Source organism: Carcharhinus amblyrhynchos, chromosome X (genome assembly GCF_965287045.1).
Source record: "Carcharhinus amblyrhynchos chromosome X, sCarAmb.v2.hapA, whole genome shotgun sequence".
NCBI classification, from domain to species: Eukaryota; Metazoa; Chordata; class Chondrichthyes; order Carcharhiniformes; family Carcharhinidae; genus Carcharhinus; species Carcharhinus amblyrhynchos.
Genome location: NC_137359.1, coordinates 7,752,472 through 7,771,960, shown reverse-complemented (window position 1 = coordinate 7,771,960; position 19,489 = coordinate 7,752,472). Strand labels below are relative to the sequence as shown.

Genomic DNA, 19,489 nt, shown 5'->3' with positions numbered 1-19,489 from the left:
ACATTTTCACAGCGGAAGAGTACTTTACGTCTCTAGCACTTGTTTATCCTTTAATTCATTTATACAGAGGGATATATTCAGATTGTTGATCTTCAATTTAAATGATGGTTTTCCAGGGGAAGTCACAGAGACATCTACAAGCAAGACATTTTTCAATCTAGCGATCTAGTTTCCCACATTGCCATGCCAGGTACCTTACCCAGATGTGAGATTGACAGGCAACTTGCATAAAAACATAGAAACTAGAAGGAGGAGGCCATTCGGCCCTTCAAGCCTGCTCCATCATTCATTATGATCATGGCTGATCATCAAATTCAATATCCTGATCCCCCCCCTTCCCCCCATGTCCTTCGATCCCTTTGGCCCCAAGAACGATATCTAATTTCTTCCTGAAATCACCCAACATTTTGGCCTCAACTACTTTCTGTGGGAGTGAATTCCACACATTCCCCACCCTCTGGGTGAAGAAATTTCTCCTCACCTCAGTCCTAAAAGGTTTACCCCTTATCCTCAAACTATAACCCCCTAGTTCTGGACTCCCCCCACCATCGGGAACATTCTTTCTGAATCTACCCTGTCTAACCCTGTTAGAATTTTATAAGTTTCTATCAGATTCCCTCTCACTCTGCTAAACTCCAATGAATATAATCCTAACTGATTTAGTCTTGCTTGTGACCTCTGCCATTGCCCTCCTGTTACCAGGTATTAAGAAAATCCACAATGGCAGCGTAACTTCTGGATCGACTTACTAACTTTTCCATGCAGAACACTAAACAGCTGCTTGGCAGCTCCAAGGCCTGGAGTATACTATTTGAAGATTGCGGCTATGACTCTGAAGGTTACCAATTTGACCAAGTATTCTGGAAGTTGTGTACTGTGCTGACTAATACCCTATTCCCTCATCACTAATATACACAATCAATAAGCAAGGAAATGATAACTGTCAAAAAAATTATTAAATATTTGATTTACTTTTCAATTTGTAGAGAACTACTGCTTTTGCATCTCCCCAGATTAAACCACTTAACTTGTCCAAGGCATGCATACAGTAATTATTCCTTTCTTAAAGGCTCAGACTTCAGGGTAACAGAGCAAGTTACTGCAAGTATGAGTTTGGCAGAAATAGCCATATATTTTCGTGACATTTCACTGTGAAGACAATAATTGTTTTCTGAAAGAATCAGGAAACTAGCCAGAGGCCCAGGCTATTTATTTTGCCAACCGCATATATTCTGAAGAATTCTGTAAAAAACTGTTTGTTAGCGTCTTTACCAATACACTGCTCAGTGGCAGTATACATTCCATTGCCCAACATTACCAGCTTTCTATAGCAAACTTGTAACAATCTAGCTTCCTGATTGACTGGTTAATTCCAATGCAAGCTTCAACACATAAAAAGAGCTCCTCTCTTGTTAAGTTAAGTAACCAAAGTGCAACATAATCTAATGTGAATGCCACTTGCTGATCTCTATAGAATTTTTGATCTGATACAGGAAATGCCAGCTCAGCTATCCAAAACCAAGCTGAATCCTGATTGAGGAGGGAGTAGGGAACACGTTGACAAAATCATATTCTGAAATTAGGCTTTCATTTTTGTAATGTACTTTTTCATGACCACTGAGATTTCCAAATTGGAATTGTCCCAGTGGTCATCAACCCCCTTGGCACTCTGGAATTCACAGATCCAGAATCATATTTTGGTTAAATCCAGCAATCCAACATTGTTTCAAACCATCATTTTGATAGACTGAATTCAGAAAGCTCTTTTTGACAATGGATGGCTCCCATTTAGTCGTTAACAAAGTATCTTACCTGAAGAAGCCTTTACAGCCTTCACATGTCATGGCATTGAAATGGAAACCTGTCGCTTTGTCCCCACAAACCCCACAGATCCGTGGGCAATTTCTATCAAAGTCATCATCTTCAGGCTGATATGCAGATGAACTCACTGCCATCTGTTCCATCTCTACAATTCTTGTTACTGCAGAAAGAAAAATAGGCCTTTTTTAAATAAAAGAATGGACGTTAACAGTTACAAAACGTGAATTGTAGATAAAATGTAGTTACAAGGTAGGTTATCCTGTAGAATATAGTGTGGTGCTGTATCGGGTCCTCTGCTGGTAGCTGCTAACATGCTGCTTCCTTTTAACAGGATAATCCAGAGCAGACTGACCCCTGCAGAGTTCCGTCCCTCCCACCCCGATTGCCACACCTGCACCTGCAACTCATCTGATAGTAGTTTGTGCTTCTAATCTCCAACTGAACAGTATGAGTGTGTTTCAATACAAATGGCTGTCTCGTTCAGAACTCTTTTGCTTTCACAACGCTCCATGTCAAAACTTTCCCTTTGATTTCAATATCATTGTGTGCAGGGGGCCATGGAATGTGTGCGATCTCATCAGCACCAGTTGGAGCTGCCTCTCTGCCACTCTTCCTTTCCTTGTCCAACCATTCCTTGCTCTTCATTTCCCTTCAATATTACAGTACTGGAGGCTATTACATGCTGCTATTTTGTTTCATTTTGACACTTTGATAGAGTGGTAAAGACAATTATGCAGTTTTGTTTTATTGTGACACTTCGATACAGTACCAAAGTCTGTTTTGTTTTACTTCAATAGTCCAGTACCAAAGGCTTACTCCTTTGTTCCTCGAACAGTAAACTAAGGATGGTTACTATCCTGCTGTTTTGCCTTATTTTGGTTCTGCCCACGCCTCCCTCCCCTCCCTCACTAATTCTGGGGTCACACCAAGCCTGAGTACTAAAACAGTGAGAAAAGCTTTTGGTAGTACTGCCAATATTAGTATTGTGCACTCAGCCCCAACATAGGCACACAGCTTTGATATGAAGCTGCTGAAGCTTCCCAGGAAGCTGAAATCACTGAAACCCTCTCCACTGGTACTTCACAGAAGTGCGATCAAACAAAACTTGACACCAAATCATAACAGATATTGGACAAGTGACCAAATGTTCTGTCAAGAGGAAAGTGAGGCAGACAGGTTTGGGGAGCGAGTTCCAGGGCTTAAATGTTCCAGAGTCTGAATTATTTTAATCCTATTTGTATTTTCCCCAATACTACACCAGTCCATCATTTTTCAAAACTCCACCATCGTCCATCCTTGGATTGCCAAGCTCCAGCTGTTGCTTTCAAGTACCCTTTCCTTAATTACATCATGAGGGTTCATCCTGGTTTAAGTCAAGTATGGTTCTTGCCTTTCCATTCATTGTGTTTCTTAATCTGCTTTAATCCCTTGCTGATAGTCATAGAAGAGAAGTCCTACATACAGAAAGATGCCATTCGGTTATTAAGACTGCAGTGACAACAATCCAACCCAGGCCCCATCCCCGTAACATCCCAACCTCCCCCTTTTTTTTAAACTGTGCTAATCTCCTTGGCACTAAGGGGCAATTTAGCACGGCCAATCTACCTAACCCACACATCTTTGAACCATGGGAGGAAACCAAAGGACTCAGAGGAAACCCACACAGACACAGAGAGAATGTAAACTCCGCACAGAGTCAGTAGAGGCCAGCATCAAACCCTGGTCCCTGGTGCTGTGAGGCAGCAGTGCTAACCACTGTGCTGCCCCAAATGATGAGAGTATTCTGCCCAATAACACAGCTTCCATTTTCTCTCCCCTCAAATCATTTTACAATATTCCTTATCACAGACTGTCCAACATAATCCTTGGGATAATTGCTACTAAGTGCTTACAATCCTTACTGCTTATTGCGAAGATTTGAAGACTTGATTGTTCATTTGCTTTCTATTCAGAAGCTATTTGTACCAAATGGCTGGCTGCACTAATTAGTCACCATCTGATCTGTTGTTGTTAAACACTCACTTCTTGCTGTATATAAACATGTCCAAGCATTTTAATGAACACCACAGGACTCGACATTATCCTCAAGACATAGGATCTTTTAATTCCATCCGTTGTAATTGATCGTTGGAAGATCAAGGATATAATATGAAAACTAATGTGAAAAGTACATCATATCGTGTAGTGCTAATGATCTAACTTTCACAGCATGAATAACTCAGGAGGGCAAAGTCCAAATGACTTATACAGATGGACGGGAAAAGCCTGAAGCAAGCGATCTCTGTCTTGCATATATTTATGACTTTCCTTCTGTCGACATCTGGGGCTGAATTTTCCCCAGAGAGGCAGGAAACAAGGGTCAGGTTCATTTTGGGGTCAGGAACTCATCTCTGGTGGGAAACTTGCACAGGGGTGAGCTCTTAATACTATGGAGACAGAATTCCTGTCCAATTGGAGCCAGTGGGGTGCAGGAACAGAGTTGGGCGGCATAGTGGTGGGGCGGCACAGTGGTTCACACTGCTGCCTCACAGCGCCAGGGACCCAGGTTCAATTCCCAGCTTGGCTCACTGTGCAGAGTCTGCACATTCTCCTGTGTCTGGGCAGTGGGAGGAAACCCATGCAAAGATGTGTACGTTAGGTATACTAGCTATGCTAAATTGCCCCTTTGTGTCGGGGGATTAGCTGGGGTAAGTGTGTGGGGATAGGGTCTGGGTGGGATTGTGGTCGGAGCAGGTTCGATGGGCCAAATGGCCTTCTTCTGTACTGTAAGATTGTATGATTCTAAGTGTGGGACTGATTTTGATTCCCCATAGGCTGCTGGTTGTCCTAAGGGAGATAACTGAGGTTTATGCAAAAGCCTTTACAGCACCAGAGGTAAACGAGATGGCATAGGGGAGCTGGATGTCTGCTACCCAGGGCAGTGTGTCTACTCACTTCATCAATGTCCATCTCAGTGCAATGTTGGACACCTGTAAGGGAGAGGATGGAGGTCCTCAGCTGAAACTGTAAATGCCTGAATTCATATAGCTGGCTCTGTTATTGGCAGAAGTAAGACTGTAGAATTTAAGCTTAAAAGGTTCAACAACCTCAGAGATTCTGGCATGGTATTAGTGCAACCCCTACCCTCCAGAGAGGTGTCAGGGTTTGCACCCTTCAGCAGGCACACCACCTGAGTAATCTCAGGTACATACCGAACATGAAAGGAGTGTGTCCAGGGCACTTACTGACTCCTCACAGCTGGAGTGATGTTGATGACCTGTCATCACTGAGACATGCAGTTCCTAATGAACAGGGGCCGATAATGTTCCCCAAAGAGAACAACAATGCTTCACCTTGCTCCCTTTTGTCCTTGCAGGAGAAATGGGCGCACAGTGTCCAGCAAAGGGCTCAGACTAAAGAGGAACAATGTTCTTCACATACATCATTATCCCAAATGGAGCAGACAGCGATGGAGATAGACGAGAGTAGTGGAAGGGGAGGTGAAACGGATGAACCTGGTGATTACATGGGGCAAAGAAGTCACAAAGGGGGTGCAGCGCACATCCTCCCATCTAATAGGTATCCCTGGGAAGTCTCACTGCATCGCAGCAGTTTCTACTCTCCTAAACTAGCTCTCATCATTCTGTGTCTCCCACAGGAGCAGTAATCCAATCTATGGTAGCCTCTCTCCATCCCTCTATGGGCCCAGAATAGCTGAAAAAGTCAGCTCACCCGCAGAGATACATTCACCTCAGTGGGCCCTTGTGTGTGCATAGATATAACAGCACAGGGCAACGTGCAGGAGGGGGTGCCAAAGGCAGAGGCAGCTGTGCTTAGTCCTCCTCAGAGAATGGAGGCAGACACAGTCCTACTGAGCTGGATGTAGGTTCAGGGCCTCAAGGAGTTACTGCAAAGGAGACTCTAACTAGAGTAGCAGCAGGAGCTGTGTTCCCACATGTTCCCTGAGGCAGTGCAGGTCATGGGCTGATAATGGCAGGGTCCATCCACAATGACTCAGAGCTTTGAGCACATAAACTCTTCCACTGAGAGCGGACAACATCATAAGACCATAAGATATAGGAGCAGAAGGCTGCCATCTGGCACATCGAGTCTGCTCCACCATTCAATGAGATCATGATTACGACATCCTCAACTCCACTTCCCCACCTTATCGTCATAAGCACTGCTGCCTCAAAGCGTCAAAGATCCGGGCTCGATTCCCGGCTTGGCTCACTGTCTATGTGGAGTTTGCATGTTCTCCCCATGTTCGCGTGGGTTTCCTCCAGGTGCTCCAGTTTCTTTCCACAGTCCAAAGATGTGCAGGTTAGATGGACTGGCCATGCTAAATGCACAGGGTTACAGGGATAGTAGGGGGGAAGTCAGTGAGCCTGGGTAAGATGCTCTTTTGAAGAGTCGGTGCAGACTCAATGGGCCAAGTGCCTTCCTCCTGCACTGTGGGGATTCTATGATTCAGCGGGAGCAGCAATTTTGCTCATGGAGGCCACTTTCCTCGCAACCGACAGGTTCTTTACAAAGGTTGGGATAATTGGAGGGACTTTGTACACTGTTTATGACCAAGACTTAGTGGGAAATGGGGAGCATAGTTGTGAGATAGCAACCAAAGTACTAGTTGCTGTGGATCAGTGGGTGAAGCTACCAGTTATTCCCAAGCTAGACGTGCCTGTGGATAAGTTGTGGAACACACGAGTTGAAGCAGCTGCGAGGATCTTGTCGACTGTCCCTACAAAACGTAATGAATACACTCAAAGGCTGGCAGTAAATCAAGAACATGACCAATACAACAGCTAGAAGAGCCCCCTCATTATCGGAAGACTTCTTGTTCATGGAAAAAGATACAAGAGTCTTAGGTCATGTATCAACCAACTCAAGAACATCTTCTTCCCTGCTGCCATTTGTGTTTTGAATGGTCCTATCAAATATTAATCTGATCTTTCTCTACACCCTAGCTGTGACCATAACACTACATTCTGCACCCTCTCCTTTCCTTCTCCCCTATGTACTCTATGAACGGTATGCTTTGTCTGTGTAGCGTGCAAGAAACAATACTTTTCACTGTATCCCAATACATGTGACAACAATAAATGAAATCTAATCAAATCAGACTGTAACAAAATGGTAATAAAATGCACTTGAACTTTGAAAAAACGTCAATTGCTTTACTGGTTAAAAATCTGTCCACCTCAGCCTTAAATGTACTGAATGACCCAGCACCTACAAGCTCTCTGCGGTAAAGAATTCCAGATTCACTCCCCTTAGAGAAGAAATTCCTCCTCATCTCTGTCTTCAATGGGTGACCCTTTACTCTGACATTGTGCCTTCTGATCCTAGACTCTCCCACAAGGGGAAACAACCACTCAGCATCTACCCAGTCAAGCCCCCTGAGAATCCTGTACGTCTCAGTAAGGTCACCCCTCATTCTTCTGAACTCCGATAAGTACAGACCCAACACACTCAACCTTTCCTCATAAGAAAATGCCTCCATACCCAGGATCGACTGAGTGAACCTTTTCTGGACTACTCCAATGACAGTGCATCTTTCCTTAGGTAAGGGGACCAAAACTGTTGACAGTATTCCAAGTGTAGTCTAAATAATGCTCTCTGTAGTTTTAGCAAGGCTTCCCTATTTTATACTCCAGTCCCTTTGAAATAAAGGCCATGTTCCTATTCCTGGTTACCTCATGTAAAGCCACATGACAGCACTCAATGGTACCTACAGCAATTGCACACTGACATCCAAGGTGTGCATGAGACATCGTTTAGCATGGATCACTCCATGATGTGGAGCTTTTTGGAAGGGATGCCAGCTGTACCCCAGCTTCTGTCCTCCTCAAGGCATCTGGAGTGCCAGGCAAGTGCTGAAGAGGTCCCAGAAGAGGTGGCCTCCTTGGCCCCTCTGACTGAGGGGACATCTGTGCCCCAAGGCCCAGTGATGGAAGCTACCTGTGCAATGCTGCAGCCTCTGGGGATGCCCCTACGGGCACCACATGTACCTCTGTCACAGGTTGAGACAAGTGAGCAGGTTGTCCCACCTCCTCCGAGGCCAAAGTGGGAGCACCGCATACGAGTTGTTAAGAGCAGAGGCCACCATGTCAGCAAGGCACTGAGAAGTTCACTGAGGTGTGTTTTTAATGTCTCTGCTGTTTTCCTCTGCACTGTATGGATGATGACACAGGCACCTGGTACTTTTCTTTTATTGCTGCTATGATGGGAAAAGTGGCAGGTGATGGAAGACATAATGGGATCCTCCTCAGTGAGGGAAAGGCCTCTGGGAAGATGTGCTTCCTTCATTGGCAGCAAACGATTCAATGGTTCATCCATGTGTTAGCATGGGAATCTCAGATTTCCCTTCACCTCATGCCACTCGAGTGAACATTTCCAATTCAGCGGAAACGTTCCTGAAACAGGAGATCACGGACATTTATGCCATCCTCAGGAGGACTTTGCACCCCGAGCTGCGCCTGGTCACCTCTTCATTGCACCTCTCTATTCAGCATCAGCTCCCTGCACCTCCACAACCTCTTGTACCTCCTGTGCCCACTGAGGTGTCTCCTGCCAGGGTCTCACTGCCTTCAAGATAAACATCTCTTTGAACATAAGAACATAAGAAATAGGAGCAGGAGTAGGCCATCCAGCCCTTCGAGCCTGCCCCGCCATTCAATAAGATCATGGCTGATCTGTCGCTGCTCAGTTCCACTTTCCCGCCCTCTCCCCATAACCCTTAATCCCCTCTCCTATCAAAAACCCATCAACCCGCGTCTTAAAAATATTTAGCGAGGCAGCCTCCACCACTTCAACGGGCAGAGAATTCCAGAGATTCACCACCCTCTGAGTGAAGAAGTTCCTCCTCAACTCCGTTCTAAACCGCCCCCCTTTTATCTTGAGGCTGTGCCCCCTAGTCCTATTGTCTTTTTTGAGCGGGAAGAGTCTTTCCACCTCTATCAGCATCCCATTCGCCTTCCTGACCACCTGCTGCACCTGCAAGCTGGGTTTTTGCGACTCATGCACAAGGACCCCGAGGTCCCTCTGCACCGTCGCCTGCTGCAGTTTTTCGCCTAGTTTCATGGAGAATCAACACGAAGACTGAGATGTTTGCAGGAGGGTATGAGAGGACACCGCCCAACTGGTCCAGGCACTGGAATAACATTTTCAGCAGCCCAGTGGCCTGCTCAATGAGCTGATGGCATTTGTTATATAGTCTGTGTGCCTCTGCCTGGGAATCCCACAGAGGGGTCAGCAGCCATTTCTTGGGGGATATCCCCCATCATAGAATCCCTGCAGTGCAGAAAGAGGTCAATCAAGTCTGCACTAACAACAATCCATCCAGGCCCTATTCCCATAACCCCACACATTTACCTTGCCAATCCCCCTGATACTAAGGGGCAAATTTAGCATGGCCAATCAGCCTAGCCTACACATCTTTGGACACTAAAGGACAATATAGCACGGCCAATCCACCTAATCTGCACGTTTGGACTATGCGAGGAAACCAGAGCACCCGGAAGAAACCCACACAGACATGGGGAGAATGTGCAGACTCCACACAAACAGTGACCCAAGGCTAGAATTGAACTCAGGTCCCTGGCAGTGTGAGGCAGCAAGCTAACCACTGTGCCACCGTGCTGCCCTGGGATCCGACCAAACACTCTGGGGAGTGAAGAACTAAGGCAGCCTGGACTGCTGGCAGCTGAAAACATCATGGCAGCTGGCAGGAAAGTGGGTGCACGCACACGTGGAAGAAACTCTTGTGATCACACCAGCTGAACTTTGAGCGAATTTCAGATGATGAATCCAATTGTGAGGTTGTTGGATGTCTTGATGGTCACATGGATACAATCAGTGTTGCCCTGGTTGTGAGGAGATCCAGCGATGGAGGTGAAACTCACTGCCCTTGCTGTCTGTCTGGAATTGAATGTACTGTCCAATTCTGGCAAGTAGGAAACTGATGACCTGCGAGACACAGTGGGTGTGCAGCTGCTTGTGAGATATCACCAAGGTCCGTAGCTGATCTTTGGAAGAAGTCAGAGGCAAAGAAGTCTGAGGCTACCGTGACTTTGACATCACTGGCAGGTCATGGCAACCAGTGCTCTGGAGTGTGAGGTAACGAGGACACAAGACTCAGTGATCATGTGCATTAGATTTTGTGTTGAAGGTTTAGCCTCCATGTTCTTCCTGCCCTCCTTCCTCTCCCATGTCTCCCTGCTGCTTGGGGTTCCCACATAGTGCCCCTCATTGCAACTGGTCCCAAAATTTGAAAGTGCCTCCACTGCCAGCTTCTGTTAGACAGGTGGCCATCCTATTGTGATTGGCAGCCTTACCCCCTGTTTTGTTGGCCCTGCGATGCCAGGAGTGTGACAACCACATTCAGTGTCCAAGCACTGACTGTCCACTCTCCTCCTGCTAAGGACACCTCCATTCCAGAGGCTAATCGCGCTGCCCCACTGACCCTCGTGTGCATGGGGTGGCCACAACTGGTTCCCCACCTCTCTTCATCTGGCAGCAACAGGCAGCACATATAACCCTTGCACCCCATAAAAATTCCAATCTCTCCCTTTATCAAATTCATCATGCGCTCTTTAACAACTTGAATTGGCTTCAATTGGGCAGTGGATGGGATCACAGTCATACTCTCCTCCCCACCCCGATGAATATTACTGGTGCCAGGAATGGCATTGCTAAGCAGACACGGCAGGCGCTGGTATTTTCAGGCCCTGCCTGCCTCTTTTCTCAGCTCATCATGCTCTCCATAAAGAATATTGTTCAACCACATGCTCCAATAATATGTAGTTTTTCCATTATAATTTGGCCCCCACCCAATTGAATTTTCTGCCCAAGGGCAGTAATTTTTTGCTGTAGTATAGTTCCAGATGAGTTACATTCTAATCTTTCATCGACCTACCTATTCTTCACATCTGTATCTTTATCACATCTGGGCGGCACAGTGGTTAGCACTGCTGCCTCACAGCACTAGGGACCAGGGTTCGATTCCTGGCTTGGGGCACTGCCTATGTGGAGTCTACTCAGTCTCCCTGTGTCTGCATGGATTTCCTCCACGTGGTCTTCCCACAGTTCAAAGATGTGCAGATTAGGTTGACTGGCTGTGCTAAATTGCCCTTAGTGTCAGAGGGATTAGAGGGTAAATGTGTGTGGTTATGGGAATAGGGCCTGAGTGGGATTGTGGTCCGTACAGACTCGATGGGCCAAATGGCCGCCTCCTGTAGTGTAAGGATTCTTTGATTCTGTACTGAGGTGAATGACAACAGACCGAGACAAAAATACCGTACCCATGCCCAATACATACACACATCATTAATTAAAGTTAAAGTTTATTTTATTAGTCATGAAGTTACTGTGAAATTCCTCTAGTCACCCGTTCGAGTCAATGCACCTAACCCGCACTTCTTTGGACTGTGGGAGGAAACCCATGCAGACACGGAGAGAATGTGCAGACTCCACACAGACAGTGACCCAAGCCTAGAATTGAACCTGGGTCCCTGGTGCTGTGGGGCAGCAGTGCCACCATGCCACCCCTTGATCATTCGACATTGGTAAAGAGTACAACCCATGGCTGATTTCTCCCACTCCTTGTGGATGGGACAGTGTAGCACACGCACAGCTGCTTCCCTGGAGATCAGGCACGTCAATAAACAGCATTTTCTTCCACAATCATGCAAAGTGATTTTCAGTTCCCTGTACCCTTCTTGAGGTGAATAAACAATTGAACGTACAGGGCCAAAATAGATCGCTCCAGAACAACAACTCAGAGCTGAATCTTTAACTCCATGACAACTTGTTAAAACAGAAAGTATTGTAAGTGTGTTGAAAGCAAGACTGCTATTTCGTAAAATGCAAAGATTTTAATAACTTAATTGAAAAAAATACTCCTATTCAAACGCAGAACTAAAAATCTGCACAAGGGTTCTAACCAAAAATACCAGCTCAATCATTGAACACAAACTCCTGACTTCAGAAATTTTGGAAGTGGTAGCTGAGGGAACGGGACGGCTGAAAATAAATAGATGGAAGAACCTGTGTATCGACATCAAGTTTGGTTACAATGGCCAAAATCTTCTCATTCATGGCTGGGATTTTGTGGTGCCATTGAAAGTAAATGGGGTTGTGGCTGGATCACAAATCTTCGAATCTCACTTGCAACAGGTCCTGCCACAGATGGGACCAGAAAACCTTGCCCAAAAGATGTGGTGAAAGCCCATTTTATTAATATGCTACAAAGCTATATAGTCAATGCTGAAATAAATTACACAGTGGGGATTCAGATTCACTAAGTATAACAGTGATTTGAAGAGACATATATTGGTTGTAAATAGAGGTTCTTGTACCATGTTATCCTGATGCCATGAATTGGATGGAAGAGAAAGTGTTACAGCTTGACCCATTGCAATGCATGTTGTAATTTATTTAAAGAGGCAGTGGGCCCTCGGTTCGGTCAGCACACTGATTGCACTCAGGCCACGGCAGAGACTACTCCTTGTCGATTACATTTGAAAAAAAGTTATCATCAGAATTTCTGCCTGTTTGTGAAACTGTCAGTTTGAGTGGGAGACCTGCTCTTTGCATGGATATTGACATTTACCTGTGGCTATGAATACCACCGGATTGCAATACCTATTTGGGTGGAAGCTGAGCACTATTTTTAAAGATTGACCTTATTTCGTTTAATCATCTCGACATGGATCGTAACAAAGATAGATTTTTTTAAATTCAATCATGGGATGTGGGCATTGCTGGTTGGGTCAGCGTTTATTACCCATCTCTGAGGACATTTAACAGTCAACTACATTGCTGTGGCTCCAGAGTCACATGAAGGCCAGACCAGGTAAGGACGGCAGATTTCCTTCCCTAAAGGACATTAGTGAACTAGATGGATTTTTCCAACAATGGTTTCATGGTCATCAGTAGATTCTTAATTCCAGATTTTTTTAAAATCAAATTCAAATTCCATCATCTGCTGTGGTGGGATTTGAACCCGGGTCCCCAGAACATTATCCTGGGTCTCTAGCTTACTAGGCAAGTGACAATATCACTACACCTCGGCACCCCCCTAGATTACCTATGCTTACTTATGCTAACTAAAGCAGTCCCCATTCTTCAGTTGAAATGGAACTGCAGAAGTATGGTCCAATCTCAGCACAAATGAAAAGTCACAAGCATTTCGGAGAGGCACAGCGCACATATTTTCATACTCCGATATCATATAAAAACGTACTTGGCTGAATACTTTCAGCTATTAGCTTGAGTCCTTCGAGTCCACTTATTATGGCAAGGCAGTGGTGGTGCAAAGTTTTAACAGCATAGAGGCTTTCCGGCAAGTGTCCAGCACAACCACAGGTGTAGAGGAAATGGTTCCAGATGGTCTCACTTGACTCGCAATGTTAGTGAGCTTGAGAAATAATTGGAGACACTCTGCACCGTACGGGGAAGGAGGGAGGCTTCCCAGAACACATATTGTAGGAGGTGATCACCCAGAACTGGACAGAGATAAGGAGAAAAGGGGATGGGTGATCATCTGCCAGAGCATCAACTCAGCAGGAAGAAATCACAAGCAGCAACATGGAGCAGGGGTACGTTGGCACTCAGACATAATGAACCCCATCCTGAAAATCTTGGAAAAGACACCAGCCAGAGGTTGTTCATATTGAATTCAGTGACATACAGAAGGAACTCAAATCCTGCAGAGGGGCTGCTAGGAAATAGATCAAGAAACAGGATTTCAAAAAGGCAGCAGTCTTACCATTTGCCATGACTACTCCACATTCTCCTGGCCAAACACTCATCCAAAACTCTGCTGCCCATTACCCTAACTCAGACCAAGTCCTGCCAGCCCATCAGTCTTGTGCTCATCCACCTACATTGACATCTGGTGTGAAAAGTATTGTTTCTTGTGCAGACAAAGTATACCATACATAGAGAAGGAAAGTACAGAATGCAGTGTTACAGTCATAGCTAGGGTGCAGTGAAAGATCAAATAGGTCCACTCAAGAGTCTGATGGCAGCAGGGAAAGAGTCTGATGGCAGCAGGGAAAGAGCTGTCTCGAGTCCGTTGGTATGTGTTGTCAGACTTTTATATCTTTTCTGTGATGGAAAAAGTTGATGGAAGAGTATGTCCGGGGTGCACGGGGTCCTTGATTATGCTGGCTGCTTTTCCGAGACAGCGGAAGTGTAGATGGAGTCAGTGGATGGAGGCTGGTTTCCCCACTCACCTGACGAAGGGGAAGAGCCCCGAAAGCTTGTGGTGTTTGCTACCAATTAACCTGTTGGATTTTAACCTAGTGTTGTGAGACTTCTTATGATATAGACAGGGGCATGCCCTCCATTCTGTTTCCTGAAGTCAATCACTATCTCCTTTGTTTTGTTGACATTGAGAGAGAGATTACTGTCAATGCACCAGTTCACAAGATTCTTTCTTTCCCGTTCTCTGTCGCATCATTGTTCGAGATCTGACCCACTACATTGGTGCCATCAGCAAACCTGAAAATGTAGTTGGAGGGGAATTAGGCCACACAGTCATTGGTGTATAAGGAGTATAGTAGGGGGCGGAGAACATGGACTTGTGGGGCACTAGAGTTGAGGATAATCGTGAAGAGGATGTCATTGCCTATCCTTACTGATTGCAGTCTATGGGTTAGGGAGTCTAGGATCCAGCCACAGAGGGAAGAGCAGATCCCCAGGCCACGGAATTTGGAGATGCGTTTTGTAGGAATAATGGTATTGAAGGCTGAGCTGCAGTCAATATAAGAGTATGACAATGGTGTCTTTGTTATCCAGGTGTTCCAGGTTGAGCGTATGCCGTCTGCTATCCCCCTCGCTCTGCACTCAACCCTGGAACACCTGGAGATGGACCTGTTGTGGCAGTAGGTGAATTGTAGTGGATCCAGGCAGTCTTGGAGACCGGAACTGATTCATGCCATGGCCTACTTTTCAAAGGACCTATTGTTCAACTCCTTCCATAGCTTCATCCCTCCCTACCTCTATATCCCAGCCCCACAACCCTCTGAAGTCACGCTGCAGCTCCAATTCTGGCCACTTGCACATTCCAATTTTCATCAACTCCACCAGTGGTGGTCATGCAGTTATCTGTCTAGGTTCTGGAATTTCATCCCTAAACCTCTCCATCACTCTCTCTCTTTCTTGAAGTGACTTGACCCTTAAAACCTACTTCTGACCATGCATTTGGTCAACTATTCTCACATCTCCTTAAGTGACCTGTTCTCAAATAAAATTTGACATTATTCCTGCGAAGCACATTTAGCACATTTTTTGTGAAAGACACACAATAGAAGTTATTGGTGGTGTACTCCTAATGTTACCCACAGCAGCTACCAGGTTAAAGGAGGTGGATGCATTGCTCATGACACAGCAGAGAAAAAGATTTCAGATTCCTTGGGCATTTGGATCAGTTTTTGGACAGGAACGAGCGATACCGACAAACCACAACAGACTTGGAGTAACAGCACTGCAACTCGAACTGTGGGATAGGATTTAAACTAATACAGCGACAGGAAAGAAAGGCAAAATATTTTGTTTATGAAAAAGCGGGATTTTCCACTCTGGAGACTAAGTGCAGTGGCAGGTGAGAAGCGTTGTGTAATTATTCATGTATCAGTGAGGAGCCTGTCGAATTTCATGGTGAGGTGGGCAGTTATTTGTCTACCCAGCCCCCCATCGCCTCATGGGGTTCAAAGGTCCTGATGCCTTTTTTTTTTATAAATGGCACCCAAACACACATTCACTCACTGCAGAACAGGTGTTTTGGCCAGTGAGGCAATAGCTTCAAAAAGAAACAAATGAGGCTTGCCTTCAGCGATTCCTCCAGGCCATACAGGACAAGTGGGAGATCCTCTGTCCTCAGAACAGCAGCAAAAGGTCCACTAATTTGACCTGGAACCTTGGCCACTTCCCCTTGCGTGTCAGAATGCTTGCCCTCTTCAATATCAGCCTGTTCTATTCAATCCTCATCCAAGGAGATGTGCACCTCCATATCTCCATGTGACAACTCACCCCCACATTTGAAGCACTGGGTTGTGTTGGGCGCAGCAAACAATGATGACGTAGGACACCCTCTGTGGAGCACCCTGCCTGATCGGTCCAAAAATCTGAAACTTACCATCAACATGCCAATGGTTTGCTCTATTAAGGGGCTTGTTGCAGAATATTCCACATTGCGTCACTCCTCAGATGCACTGTGTGGATGATGAACAGGTGTCATTCGCCAAGTCTTTTGGAGGTACCCCTTATCATCATGGAGTGAATAGAGTACACTGAGGCCCCTCAAAGACCTGTGACACCTGCCAAAGACTCAAGATCCAAGAGTGACTTTAGCTCCCAGGGTACCTTACACAAACATCAATTATCTGCTTTTGGTGATCACAGGTCAGCTTCATGTTTAACAACGACAAATTTCACTGGCTGCTGCCATGGAGTTTTTAAAGTCACATGTATGCAGACAATGGGACCCTGCACTTGTGGGAAGCCAGAGATCGCTGCGAGTCCCACAGCTCTGGCAACTTGGCTTGCTTCATCTGTGGTAACTGCACAGTGGTGAGCTTTATAGAAAAGGGCATCAGTCACTTCCTGGCAATTGAGATTCCACAGAGGTCCCTGGCAGCGAGCTGGAATGAAGCACTATTGGCAGTAGATGGTCTCTCATCCCATGCAAAGTGAGATCCTCACGGAGAATGTAGCAGATATGATCTAGACATCCCGAGACAAGCCAAGTCATCTGCAGCACTCTTTCACTTATCTCCATGTATTAGAGGTGTCTTTTATCGATAACAGGAAATTACTGTGGATGCTGGAATCTGAAACCAAGAGAGGAAATGCTGGAAAATCTCAGCAGCTCTGGCAGATGTTCACACAGATGCTGCCATACCGACTGAGATTTTCCAGCATTTTCTCTTTTGGTACCTTCTAGAGACCCTTGGTCCTGCCAAACGCCTCCATGAATTTGGTCCCTCGTCAGAATGTGGGTCTTCCAGGGGACCTGCTGTTCCTCAGGGTGATTCTCTTCCTTTCTCCAGCCTGAATATTATCCATTAACTGGTACTCTCTGCTTTCTATTATTTATCCAAATTTGTATCCATATTGTTACTGATCCTTTTATTCTATGAGCTATAATCTTCCTCAAATCTGTTGTGTGGCACTGTATTGAATGCTTTTAGGAAGTCCAAATACACCACATCAACAGCATTATTCTCATCCACCCTTTCCATTACCTCCTCATTAACCCTCAGCAAGTAAAACAGGACTTCCCCTTCAGAAATCCATACTGGATCTTTCTAATCAAACCACATTTTTTCATGTGACTACTAATTCTATCCCAAACAATTCTTTACGGAAGCTTGCCCACCTCAAGTGAAACTGACAGTTCTGAAATTACTGGACTTATCCTCACAGCGCCAGGGACCCAGATTCGATTCTGGCCTTGGGTGACTATCTGCGTGGAGTTTGCATATTCTCCCTGTGTGTGAATGGGTTTCCTCAGGTGTCCTGGTTTCCTCTCAGGTCCAAAGATATGTAGGTTAGGTGAATTGGCCATGTTAAGTTGCCCCTTAGTGTCCAAAGATGTGTAGGGGGGGATTAGCAGGGTAAATGTGAGGTTACAGGGATAGGATGGGGGGCAGGGGGGTGCTGGGTAAGATGCCCTATTGGAGAGTAGTTGATGACTCAATGAGCCAAATGGTCTCCTTCTGCACTGTAGGGATTCTATGATCCTTACAACTTTTTTTGAACAAGGGCATAACATTTACAATTCTCCAGTCCTCTGGCACCTCCCTCAAGTCCTGGGGAGACTGAAAGATCATGGCCAGTGGCCTTGAAATTTCCACCCTCACTTCCTTCAACATCCTTGGACATGTGGCCAAATTCCCCTCCAATTCGATTTTCAAGTTTATTGATGACACCACCATAGTGGGTCGGATCTCAAACAGTGATGAGACAGAGTACAGGAATGAGATAGCGAATCTGAACTGTTGCAGCAACAATAATCTCTCCCTCAATGTCAACAAAATGAAGGAGACTGTCATCGACTTTAGGAAGTGTAAAGGAGAACATGCCCCTATCTACGTCAATGGGGACGAAGTAGAAAGGGTCGAGGGCTTCAAGTTTTTAGGTGTCCAGATCACCAACAACCTGGTGCCCCCATGCTGACACTATAGTTAAGAAAGCCCCACCAATACCTCTACTTTCTCAGAAGACTAGGGAAATTTGGCATGATCACTACGACTCTCATCAACTTTTACAGATGCACCATAGAAAGCATTCTTTCTGGTCGTATCACAGCTTGGTATGGGCTCCTGCTTTGCCCAAGACCACAAGGTACTACAAAAGGTTGTGACTGTAGCCCATTCTACCATGCAAACCAGCCTCCCATCCATTGACTGTGTCTACACTTCCTGCTACCTCGGCATAATTAAGGATCCCACTCACCCCGGACATTCTCTTCCACCTTCTTCCGTCGGAAAAAAGATACAAAAGTCTGAGGTCACGAACCAACTGACTCAAGAACAGCTTCTTCCCTGCTGCTGTCAGACTTTTGAATGGACCTACCTCACAGTAAGTTGACCTTTCTCTGCACCCCAGCTACGACTGTAACACTACATTCTGCACTCTCTCCTTTCCTTCGCTATGAACGGTATGCTTTGTATAGCACACAAGAAACAATACTTTTCACTGTATGTTAATACGTGACAATAATAAATCAAATCAAATTTCATTCAGTCCTGATGCCTTGTCAATCTTTTTGCACTGACATTCTATTCAGCACTTCCTCCTGATCAGTATTGAGCCGTTCTTGTGTCATCATAGCCAGAGTGGCACCTATCTCCTTGGTAAAGACAGATGCACATTATTCATTTAATACCTCAGCCATGCCCCCTACCTCCATGTGTAAATCTCCTTTTAGGTGCTTAATTGGCCCTACTCCTCCTTTTAGTCACCCTTTTACTATTTATATGCCTAAAGATGACTTTGGGATTCCCCTTGGTGTTGGCTATCAGCCTCTTTTCTTGATCCTTCTTCACTTCATTAACATGCTTTTTCATCCTTCCTCCAAAACTTTTATTCCTCTTGGTTCTCAACTGTCTTTTCTACCTGGCACCCATCATAAGCACACTTTTTCTTTGTTATCTTATCTCCTTTTACATCCAGGAACCTCTGGAATTTACTGCCTTATCTTCTTATGGAATACACTTTGATTGTGCCCGAACCATTTATGTTTTGTTGAAGGTAGCCCATTGTTCAGTTAGTCTTTCATGCCAGTCTAACCAGCCCAGCTCTGCGCTTGCCTCATTGAGCTCGACTCTCCCCCCAGTTAATTATGGAGTCAACCATTTTATTGTGACTGTCGAATTCAGTCACACAGTCCAGCACCATGGGATAAATACTACAGGACTGCATGGAACTTTCCCCGACATTACGTTGCACACAGGTAGGGTGTAGTCACAGATATTGCCTGCTATCTGTATGATCACCTTGCACGGTTTCAAACATGTTTGCTATGTTTGAATTCCACATACGCACTTGAAGAATTGCACCAAATTCAGTCTGCAGTATGAAGCAGAGTAATTTCAGAATGCAAGGACCTGGATCATATTGGGAAATCTGGCTCTCCATTAAAACAACCAAAATTCATATTAATGAGATACAAAAACAA

The 19,489-nt window shown here is 45.4% G+C and overlaps 1 protein-coding gene across 4 annotated transcripts in view; it reads right to left on the bottom strand.

Moving 5' to 3' along the window:
* LOC145362060 (vitamin D3 receptor-like) overlaps positions 1-19,489 on the bottom strand; it is a 138,527-nt gene that overhangs the window by 78,534 nt on the left and 40,504 nt on the right. For all 4 annotated transcript variants that reach the window (XM_080218114.1, XM_080218113.1, XM_080218115.1 and 1 more), the window contains one exon: positions 1,813-1,981. In XM_080218114.1, the coding sequence (XP_080074240.1) occupies positions 1,813-1,964 (152 nt within the window). In that variant the 5' untranslated portion in view covers positions 1,965-1,981. The remainder of the gene's footprint in view (positions 1-1,812; positions 1,982-19,489) is intronic.